This window comes from Crocuta crocuta, unplaced genomic scaffold (genome assembly GCF_008692635.1).
Source record: "Crocuta crocuta isolate KB4526 unplaced genomic scaffold, BGI_CrCroc_1.0 scaffold98, whole genome shotgun sequence".
Taxonomy (NCBI): Eukaryota; Metazoa; Chordata; class Mammalia; order Carnivora; family Hyaenidae; genus Crocuta; species Crocuta crocuta.
Genome location: NW_027532593.1, coordinates 171,126 through 183,298, shown reverse-complemented (window position 1 = coordinate 183,298; position 12,173 = coordinate 171,126). Strand labels below are relative to the sequence as shown.

General features: G+C 37.0%; 1 protein-coding gene across 3 annotated transcripts in view; it reads left to right on the top strand.

The window, feature by feature from the left end:
- Nucleotides 1–9,892, top strand: part of MTMR2 (myotubularin related protein 2) — a 128,648-nt gene extending 118,756 nt beyond the window's left edge. For all 3 annotated transcript variants that reach the window (XM_077779932.1, XM_077779934.1, XM_077779933.1), the window contains one exon: nucleotides 9,600–9,892. In XM_077779932.1, coding sequence (XP_077636058.1) covers nucleotides 9,600–9,813 — 214 coding nt within the window. In that variant the 3' untranslated portion in view covers nucleotides 9,814–9,892. The remainder of the gene's footprint in view (nucleotides 1–9,599) is intronic.
- The last annotated feature ends 2,281 nt before the right edge of the window (nucleotides 9,893–12,173 follow it).

Genomic DNA, 12,173 nt, shown 5'->3' with positions numbered 1-12,173 from the left:
TCAACCTATGAGTTCAGAAAACGGCTCCCGACATTTAAGCCTTTGTCATCTTCGTCTGATACCACATAAAAGAATACAGATGCCTGAAGAGATCAAGAATTAAAACTTGGTCTCAGTACCCCCACATCCACTTTAAGTTCCATTTAAAGGCCAGAGCAATCTAAATGCAAATCACATATAATGTTTAAACCTTCCAGGGTCTTCCTTTCACCTTCTGCAGGAGTCTCCAAAGTGAGCACATTTTAGATACTCCATTGGTGGTGATGTCAGCATCACAATGGCGTGAGACATCCCTCTCTCCCCTTCGACTTACAATTGGAGATCCACGACTCAATATAAGTGCCTCTGCACATGACACCGGGACATCCATCTCTGCACCTGAAGTCCAGGGAGGCTATGGAACCAGGGGAGTTGCAGTGGCAGTGAGAGTGGCCACCTCCCTAGCAGAGGCAGTAGAAAAGCTGCATGGGCTGCAGCTGGAGGGTTCTCCTGTTTTTCAGGGACACTCAGATTTCTGAAGAGAGACCTCCCTGACTGAGTAGAGGGGAATTAAAAAGGCAAAGATTGCTGAAGGGACGTGTTTTCTCTCATATGTCTTGGGATTCCAGCCAGAGGTCCATCCGTGAACCTCTGGGAACCCCCCAATCTGCGATGGCCCTAGCAGGCCGTGAACACACCTAATGCCCTAAGTGCTAGGCACACACCAACCCACACCCTGCTCCCAGTCTGTTTTTAAATGCCATCTTTTTAATGCAGACTTCCAACTTGGGCAGTCACTTCCAGTAAAACCCCAACACTTGTGCTACAGCACCACCTTCTGGAAAACAGAAGGAAGTCTTCTAATTGTCAACCAAAGGAAACAATGCCTTACCAAAATAAGAAAGGTGTTGCTACTTTAAATGTGCAGCACAGGCACATTTCATCAAACACTATGAAGAATCATGGCAATACAGTATCTTAAGGGGACAGTGACAATTCCACAAAAGGTGCACCCAAAGACATGGAATACTGCAATCTGACAATCCAAAATATCAGCCTACAAGAAAATTCAGAAAGGCAATTTATTCATTGAGCTTAGGAATAAAATTAATGAACATAAGGAGTTCAATCTCTTTACCAAAGAGATTGAAATTCTAAAAAACAACCAAAAAGACAAAATGAGATGAACAATGCATTAGAAAGCACTGGAAATGGAGGAGCAGGATCAGATGGAAGAGAAAATAAGCCAGAAGACAGGTGGAAGAGGAGAGAATGAAGATATTTAAAATGTGAACATACCTACAATAACTATCAGACTCCATTAGAAAAGCCACTATAAGATTAAAGGGTAGACCAGAAAAAGAGAGGAGGCAGCACATTTATAGAAGGAAATAATGGTTGAGAACTTTCTAAACCTGGGGAAGGAACTGAATATACAAGAATACAAAGCTAACTTGACCTTCTCCAAGGCAAATTATAATGAAACTGTCAAAAGTTAATGATAAAAAGCCAGGGGGAGAGAAGTTAAAAACAAAGGAAACCAAACCATTAGGCTATCAGATTTCTCAGCACAAATTCTACACCCCAGGAGAGAATGGAATGACATTCCAACAATTTAAAAATTTAAACAATTTAAAGATAAAAACTGCCAGGCAAGAACACTCTTAAGTGACAAAGTTATCCTTCAGATATGAAAGCAAAAGAAAGGATTTCCCAAACCAATAAAATGTGTGAATTCACCACCACGAACACTGGCTGAAATGTTGGAAGTAGCTCTTCAAGCTGAAAGGATGAAAAGGGCATCAAGAAACAGAAATAACTGTTTTAGACAGAAATAACTGTTTTAAACTATAATTACAGTATAACATTTAAAAAAGCATTAAAAATAACAATAGCTGTTAAAATTTGACAATTCACAGCATAACAATGAAACCAAATAGCGTAATTTATGAAACCAAAAGTATAAAAGGGGAGGAATAAGATAACTAAATGAAGATAAATTTTTATCAGCATAAAATGACTATTTTATGAATGAGATATTTTGCCTAAACCTTCTGGTAACCACAAAGCAAAAATCTAGAGGAAACACAAAACAAAACAAAACACGGACTGAGCAAATAGCCAAGGAGAAACATCAGCTTACAAAGGTAGACAGTAAAAAAAGGAAAAAGAAACAGTGGAGAGAAAATAACTAAAAGCAAAAGATAAAATGGCAGTAGCAAGTCCTCACATATCAATAATCACCCTATATGTAAAATGAATTGAACTCACCCAGCAAAAGGCACAGAGTGGCCAATGGGTAAAAAAGACCCATGTATATACTCACTACAGTACACTCATTTCAGCTCTAAAAATATGTAGGCTCAAAGTGAAAGGATGGAAGATGACATTCAAAGCAAGTGGATATCAAAAGACTTCAAGCTAAAAATGGTAAAACTGAAAAACGTCATTACATAATGATAAAGAGGTTCATGCATCACAAAAATTTAATAATCTTAAATATATATGATGCTAACACCTGACCACCGAAACATGTTAAGCAAATACAAGTCTTAAGGGAGAAAGAGACAATAAAATAAGAATAGGGGACTTGAACACCCCACTAGCACTAAAGTGAAGATCGTCCAGACAGAAAGTCAACAAGGAAAATGTACAATACAGTGGCCGTGTGGTCTAAGGCTCTGGGTTAAGAAAATCAACAAGGCAAACTCTAGAACTGAACCATATTTTAGAGCAAATAAACTTCTTAAACACAGAATAATTCATCAAACAGCAGAATACACATTGTTCTCAAGTGCACATGAACATTTTCCAGGACAGATCATAGGACACAATTCTTAGCAAATTTATATTGAAGTCATACCAACTATCTTTTCTGACCACAATAGTATGAAACTGGAAATCAACAAGAAAGAAACGACAAGATCTATAAATATGTGGAACCTAAACAATACACTTCTAAACAACAAACAGATCAAAGAAGAAAAGGGAAAGAAGGAAGTTTACAGTAATAAACACAGATGTTAAGAAATTAAATCTCAAATAATCTAACTTTATGCCTCATGAAACTCAACAAAGAACAAACCAGAAGGAAGGAAATATTAGGGGTGCCTGGGTGGCTCAGTCGGTTAACATCCAATTCTACATTTTTGGCTCAGCTCATGATCTCATGATTTATGGGTTTGGACCCNCAAAAAAAAAAATAGGAAGAAATTAATAAGATCAGAACAGAAATAAATCAGACACCAGAAAAACAAAAGAAAAGGATCAACTAAACTAAGAGCTGTTTCTTTGAAAAGATAAAAGTGACAGATTAAGAAAAAGACGACTCAAAATTAGAAATAAAAGAGGAGACATTAAAACTTACACCACAGAAATACACAGGATCATAAAAAACTAATGTAATTATATGCCAAAAAATTACATGACCTAGAAGAAATGGACACATTTCCAGAAACATACAACCCACCAAGGCTGAATCAGGAAGAGAAAACCTGAACAGACCACTGAGTAAAAAGACTGAATCAGGAATCAAAAAACTACCAACACAAAACTCCAGGACCAGATGCCTTCAATGGAGATTTCTAACCAAATATTTAAAGAAAAATTAACATCAATATTCCTCAAACTCTTACAAATTCTCAAGGAGGAATGAATACTTCCAAACTCATTCTACAAAGCCAGCATTACATTAATACCAAAACCAGAAAAGGAAACCACAAGAAAACTATATACCAGTATCCCTGATGAACACAGATGCAAAAATTCTCAAGAAAATATTAGCAAACTAAATTCAAGAACAAATTAAAAGGATTATACATCATGACCAAGTGGGATTTATCCCTGAGATGCAAGGATGGTTTAACGTATACAAATCAATAAATGTAATACTTATCAATAAAATGAAACATAAAAACCACACAATTATTTCAATAGACACCCAAAAAAATGACAATACAACAGCCATTCATGATAAAAACCTTTAACAGACTGGATACAGGAGGAACACACCTCAACATAATAAAAGACAAACACAACAAAGCCAGAGCTAACGTTATACTCACTGGAGAAAAATTAGACTTTTTCTTCTAAGATTGGGAACATGACAAAGATATCCACTCTTCTATTCAAAACATTACTAGAATTACTAGCTACACAAAGGAATAAAAGATATCCAGATTGGAAAAGAAGTAGTAAAATGGTCTCAATTTCCTGGTGAAATGTTTTTATATGTAGAAAAATCCAAGTCAAATGAAAGACTGTTGGAACTAATCAATTTCAGGGGAGTTGCAGGATACAGAATCAGTTGCATTCCTTTACACTAATGAAACATTTGAAAAATAAACTACCTCACCATTCACAATAGCATAAAAAAACTATAAAATACTAAGGAATAAATTTAAACAAGTGAAGGATCTCTACAATGGGAAAACTATATGACTTTGCTGAAAGAAATCAAAGACAAACAAATGGAAAGATATCCTGTGTTGATGGACTGGAAGAATGTTGTTGCAATGTTCATACTACCCAAAGCCATCTACAGATTCAACACAATACCCATTAAAATATCAAAGGCATTCCTCACAAAAATAGAACAATCTGAAAATTTTTGTGGAATCACAAACGACCCCAAATACCCAAAGTAATCCCAAGAAAAAGACCAACACCAAAGATATCCTTGAACAACAGGGCATTTAGGGGTATGAGGGGGTCTCCTTCATACAGTTTAAAATCCTAGTATAACTTTTGACTTCCCCAATACTTAACTACTAATAAACTACTGTTGACTAGGAGCCTTACCAATAATAAAGAGTTGAGAAACACATATTTTGTATACGTGTTATATAGTGTATTCTTAAAATAATCCAGAGAGAAGAAAATGTTAAGAATATCATGAGAACTACATTTACAATATTGTAAAAATTTCATGTGTAAGTGGACCCACACAGTTCAAACTCATTGTTCAGGGGTCAATTGTATACTACAAAGCCAGAGTAATAAAACAGTATGGTAGTGGCACAAAAAAAGAAAAAAAAAAAAACCCACAGACCTATAGAACAGAACAGAGGCCAGAATTAAACCCAGGCATATACAGTCAACTAATACTCGACAAGGGAGCCAAGAATACCTGATGGGGAAAGGACAGTCTCTTTAACAAGTGGTGCTGGGAAAACTGGAAAAATACATGCAGAGGACAATGAAATTGGACCCCTATCTCACACCACCCACAGAATTAACTCAAAATGTATCAACCACTTAAATATAAGACCAGATACCATAAGATTCCTAGCAGACATAGGAGGAAGCTCCTTGATGTTGGTCTTGTTAATGATTTTTCAACATGATGCCAAAAGCACAAACAAAAGGAAAAATTAACAAATGGGACTACATCAAACTCAGAAGCTGACCCACAAGCAATAAAAAGACAACACACAGGGGCCCTGGGTGGCTCAGTTGGTTAAGCATCTGACTTCAGCTCAGGTCACGATCGCGTGGTCCGTGGGTTTGAGCCCCACATCAGCCTCTGTTATGACAGCCAGCTCAGAGCCTGGAGCCTGTTTTGGATTCTCTGTCTCCCTCTCTCTCTCTCTCTCTGCCTCTCCCCTGCTCATGATCTATCTCTGTCTCTCAAAAACAAATAAATGTTAAAAAAAAAATTTTTTTTAAAAGACAACCTACAGAATGGGAGAAATACTTGCAAACAATTTATCAGATAAAAGAGTTAATATCCACAATATATAAAGAACTCATACAACTAAATAAAAAAGAAGTGAACAATCTGATTAAAAGTTAGGCAGGAAAAACTAAATAGACATTTTTTTCCAAAGAGGATATCCAAATGGCCAACTGGCACATCCAAGATGCTCAACATTACTAATCAGGGAAATGCAAGGCAAAACCACAAGTTCTCATCTCACACTTCTTAGAAGGGCTAACATCAAGAAGAGACAACAGGTGCTGGCAAGGATGTAGTGAAAAGGGAATTCTTATACACTGTGGGTGGGCATGCAAATTGTTCTGATGACTATGGAAAACAATATGCTATATCCTCAGAAAATTAAAACTAGATGTACTTATGATCCAGCAATTCCACTCCTGGGTATGTACCCAAAGGAAATCAAAATAGAATTTCAAAGAGATGTATGCATTCCCATGTTTACAACAGTATTATTAACAATAACCAAGATACAGAAACAACCTAAGTGCCCAGCAATGGATGGATAAAAAAAGATGTGCTATAGGTACACGATGGACTACTATTCAGCCATTAGAAAGGAGGATATCCTGGGACGCCTGGGTGGCTCAGTCGGTTAAGCGTCCAACTTCGGCTCAGGTCATGATCATGATCTCACGGTTTGTGGGTTCGAGCCCTGCATCGGGCTCTGTGCTGACAGCTAGCTCAGAGCCTGGAGCCTACTTCAGATTCTGTGTCTCCTTCTTGCTCTGACCCACCCTGCTCACACATTCTCTCTCTCTCAGAAATAAATAAAACATTAAAAAAATTTAAAAAGAAAGAAAAGGAGGATATCCTGACATTTGCAACAAAATGGATGGAACTTGAGCACATTACGCTAAGTGAGAGAAGTCAAAGATGAATGCTCTATGGTATCACTTATATGTGGAAAAGAGTCAAACTTGTAAAAAAGACTAAAATGGTAGTCACTAGGGGAATGATGTAGTTACCAGGGATGGGGGAAGAGGATAAGACCAATGTTGTTTAAGGGTATAAAGCTGCTAACAAGTAGCACTGATAAGCCAGAGATCTAATGCACACTATATAGACAATGTTGAACTCTAAGTATGTATGTGAAACGTAAAATGAAACATAAAATAGCAGTCATATCACAATATATAAATGTATCAAAGTCACAGACTGGGTATCTTAAATTTACACAATATTTTATGTCAAATTTATTCAATTAAAAAAAAACCACACTTGTAGTAAGTTTTCTGAGGACCTGGCTGGGTCAGTCAGTGGAGCCTACGACTCTTGATACCCGAGTTGTGAGTCTGAGTTCCATGCTGGGCGTAGAAATGATTTAAAATCTTTAAAACGTTTCTAACAAAGCTTTAAAAAAAAAAAAAAAGGCAATCCATTGGGGGGGGTGTGGAAGCAGGGGAGGAGAGTATTCGCATTTTTTATATATTTATCCACACAAACAGACCTTGGAGTTGACAGTTGTTTTATAGCTTTATGACCACTGGATGTGCAGGTGCACTTGGTTCCTTTATCATCGGGGCTATAAAACAGAGACCTATGTGGTTACGTCTAAGCTAGTTAGCCTCCTGTAACTTGCTGGCTTTCCTTCTACTCTCACCTGCAAACCTCAACTTTTATGTACCAGCACCACTTGGCTGGTCACAACTCTCCCATGTCAACTGCAGATTCCAGCCTCTTCACTTTTGTCTATTTTATCCTGTTGACTTGGAACTGTTCTCCCTTCTGTCTAATTCCAGTTCTCCACAGTTGAGATATCACTTCTCCCTCCAGGATGTTATCCCCTGGTCATAGCTCCTCTCTGCCACGCCTGGCCCATTCCTCTGTGTCCCCACAGCATTGTGTCCATGTTATCACCACTGTGTTCACCACACAGTGTTGACATAATACAGATGTCTACCACCTACCTGTAAGCATACCTTACATAGTCTGGTATCCTTATCGGCATCTTAAACATAGAAGATACTTGTATTTGAAATGCATTTCAACAGTACTCTTACAACCGAAGTAGATGTGTAACCACATACTCTTCTGCTATAAACTCTCAGACAAGGAAACCGAAGCGGTATTGGCATTTTCATATTTTCAGTTCTCACCTGAGCATATTAAAGGCTGGAGTGGATATTTTAGTTTGACTCCTACCCAAGGGATGGGGTGGGTTTTAACACCATTAAGCTTCTAATTAGGACGTAGAGCCACTACAATGCAAAACGAGTGTCCTACAATTTAATGACCTGAAATTCAAACACAGAGACAATAAAAGTTTAATAGTTGAATGGTGGTTGAGACAGAAGAAATATTTTCCATATCACCAGAGCAGTGATTCCTTGGGTCTTTGGGCTCACTGTTGTGAATTCAATGAAGATACAAAACTGCACATTCAAGCAAAGGTTTACATATAAATTCAGAACATTCACAAATAGCTCCAAATTGAAGAACCCTAAATCAAGAACTCTGTAAAAAATTAACTCAATTAAGAGGCCTAACAAGCTTAGTGCCCAGTCACTGCATTTCATGCTGGTTACCCAGATAAAAGCCCAGAACTCCATTTTGATCCCAGGGGAGGCATAAAAAAGGAATCTCATTAACATGTGGTTAATGTGTTCATTAGTACTCTTTAGAGTATCTTAGTATAGGCCTTGAGACAGTTGAGTCTTGTTGGGTTTAGTTTCTATGTGAGCTTGAGAAAGGCAAATAAATTATGTAATATCATATATTCTTATCGTTTCTTAAAATACACCAATGTCCTATTTAGAAATGCATTTTTTGGACAGATTACGACAAATAGAGCCTTTAGTAACAGGCTGTTAAGGAAAATCTCAGTGTTTCCTTAATAAATCTGCTTTATTGACTTCAATGGCAAATTTATAAAAAGTTAACATGTCTTGATCTATTCAAAATTATGATTTACATTATTAACACAATGACAATGGCGCATGTACAGTTAATACTGCACTCACCTATATACCGGTAACAGGGCCACGGAGCTCTTCTAAGTTTAAGATTAAAAACCACAATGCCTTGAACTGAACAGCATGATTACAAACAGGTATTATTTAAAAACAACATATGCATATGCTATAGAATACTTCTTTTCTGCACTCAGAAACCTCATATACTTCATTAATAATTTGTTCACAGTTTAAAAATGCTTTTGTAATTTTTGCAGTTAACTGACAATGAATGCTTGGGTCTTTCAAAAAATTTTAATGATAGATTACCTCAAGAGAAGTGTACTTAATATTGATCAATGTTCGAAATGTCAAAACGCAAAACAAATCCTCTTAAATACATATAAATACTTAAATATAGAAAACCCCAATCCATAATCAAAACAAAGTATATTTAATGGATGTACTGGAAAGGAGAAATGGGTGATTTATGCCAGGGAAGGTTAAAAATGAGACTTTTTAAGCAAACAGTGCCTATGGGACAGCCTCATATTTTGATAATTTAAACCTAATTTTACTTAGATACCTAAGGAATTTTTTTTTAAAAAATCACACCCACAAGTAAAAAATTGGTAATTTGTTGACAAAGTGCAGTATATCAGTACAGCAAATTCATCTCAAAGAAGCAGAGTGTGTGGCTTCCTAGCCTTTAAAACTCCCCTGGTTTCCATTTAGGTGGCTTAACATTTAGTCATGATGAGTAACACAGGAAGCCTGTGTAATGAAGCTTGGGCTCCTTAACACCTGTTATTCATTAATTCCAACATAAGAGAGTATGAGACCTGAAGCGTAAATTGCCAAAATCTAATTGCTGAGGTACAGATTACGTGAATAGAATTTATGACCTGGTACCAATCAGTAATCCCAACATAAACTATTGCTTTGTAATGAACTCTGTATGGTTTGCATGTCCTTCAATAACTGAAGATTTTTTCTGCTTTTTTCGCCAGGTCTTGGTTTGGCAATGTCTTTCTTATTTGTGGTCCCTGTGATTCCAGAAGAACGACTGCTGCTGTTTCCTTCGTCATCAAGAGTCTTTCTGGGGTTTCTCAAGTCCCTCTTCTGCTTTTCGATCTTGTGTTTCTCCAGCTACAGCAAATAACCAAGGCAGGGAAAAAGGAGGATTCAATGAAAACGTCCTCTTCTGACAACTGGTATTTTTAATACTCATTACAAACAAAAATGCAAATAATACATTCTGAGTGTCTTTTTTTTTAAATAAAATCTTCAAAACTCTCTGGTACTAGTGACTTGACACTCAGTGCTTAAAAACAGAAAGCAGCATACAAATGAGTGAATGCGAGTAAACACATCAATACTGATGCGGTTTCAGAAGGTAAAGCAGCGTGTGGCCAAAGTGCAGAACTGAGTGAGTGAGAAACAAGAGGGTTTGCGGGTCCTCCAGAAAACAGAAGAAAGGTGTTCTAGAAACTAGTCTGAGGAGGCAACGAAACTTGTTCCAGATGGATGAAGAGATATACTGGTAATGTACTAATACTAATAAAAGGTTTTTATTTCCCTATTTTAGAATAACTTAAAATAGCTTATATTTACTTATTTTTAGAGAGCTTTATTTTTACTTTAAGCTGCTGCTAGGTTGGTGTTCCATTAGACTAAAGTTGAGCCTAATATATAAGAAACAAATTAGACCCTTACTTCTGCGGCAATCATTTCCTTTTTTTAAACGTGGACTTCACAAAAACTGCTTAAAAGCAGTTTGGATTTGAAAAGACCCGTGTCTGCATTTCAGCCCCGCCATTTACCAGTGAGCTAGTGTGTCCTTACACAGAAGTTACTTAATTTCACTTGAGGCTACACCTACCTCCCAGGAGACCAGCTTATCTATAAAATAGTATACCCAGTTCACAAATCTTCAACGAAAATTAAATAAGATGACATATTCACAAGCACTTAACATTGTGACTATTACAGAGCAATCCATCAGTAAAAGTAAACATCAGCTTGCTCCAGTCAATGGAGCAATGGTATCATTGATACCAAATAATATTCAGCAGCAAACTGCCCTCATCTTTCTACTTCCAAGACCTATCTCAGATCTGTCCGCTTCTTCCCAACTACACTCATTCATGACCTCTCATCGAGAAGAGCTTCAAAAGCAGCCTAGTTGCTCTCGGCCCCTCTGCCCTGTGTCCAGCCCACTCCCAGCGGTCGCAATAATCTCTGACAGAAATCATTACATATTTCTCCAGATGAAAACTCAGGAGTGTGCCTCCCCACTGCACTTAGTAGATATTAAATAAAGGGCTGCTTAATTAGCAATTATTTTTTTCACATATTTGTATCTTATTCTTTTCGAAATCAAGAATTTCCAGGTGCCTTTTAAAAGACTTAGGAAAATTTGGAACCACTTAAATTCATCATAGAAGTTAAAGTTTGTTCTTACAAAGGTAAGAATATTAAATATATCCAGTATTTGAAAGATGTGTCTTAGATGATAAAATCTACTCCCACAGATTACAAGACGGTGTCTTCCTTCCTAGCCCACTTAACACCAATTCCTAAAGAAATACTTCCTATAGCTCCCAATCTGTGATACATGTAAATGTCATCAATCAACGTATTTGAGGAAAAGGGCTTTTTAGTCCTGCCTTGTTCTTGTTTTATAATCATTGGAAACAAGGAAAGGGAAATGGAGTTACCTGGGATTGATATTTTCTAACTTTAGTTATTTGGTTAGCTTTGGCCTCCATCCTTCCCACTAATGCCTCCAGCTCACACTCTAAGTTGTCTTTCAGTTCCACAGTTGGGGATTCTTGGATAAGTTTCGCAAGCTGCTGGTGATCACTGCATAAAAAACAAAAGTAGGGCTTGGTTAAGCTTCCTTTTTCATGGTTAGGGCCACCATGTCCCACTCACCATCGGACCACTGCTCTGTGCATTAAACAATGACTCAATTTTTTAAACAGAGCAACAAATGGTTTAAAAGTTCAAGAAAGGCACTGGAGGCAAATATAAAAGCAGTTCTTAATTTCAAAGGCTTAATTATTTTTATTTCACCTCCTATAACATTATACACACATAGAAAGGAAAACCTAGAAAGAAAGGAAGGATCTTGTTCCTCAAATACATCCTAACCTATTTAAGTTTAACTCAATGTATATCAATCAAGCTCCCAAACAAGGAAATAAAACTGTAAACCTTGGTCTTCAAAACATTTAATGCTATTTGAAAAGGGAGAGATATCCCCCAGAATGGTTGTATTTGTTGGAGTCCTAGTAAGTCGCTCAGTGGCTGCTGCAAGAACTGTGCTCAAATATTTGCTGAATAAATTAACAACAGGATTAATGACGTCACCAAGAACTTAAAGTTTTACAACTAAATATAATTTAAAAAACAAAACTAAAACTCACAAGCTCATCTGCCCAAATTCATCTTGTAAAGTCTGTAAGACTTCTGACAACTCTTCATTAATGCTGCTGGAGGAGGGAGATGTTACTGACACCTTCTTACTTTTACCATTTCGTGAAGAAACTTGCTTTGCCAAAGGAACATTGTTGACCACT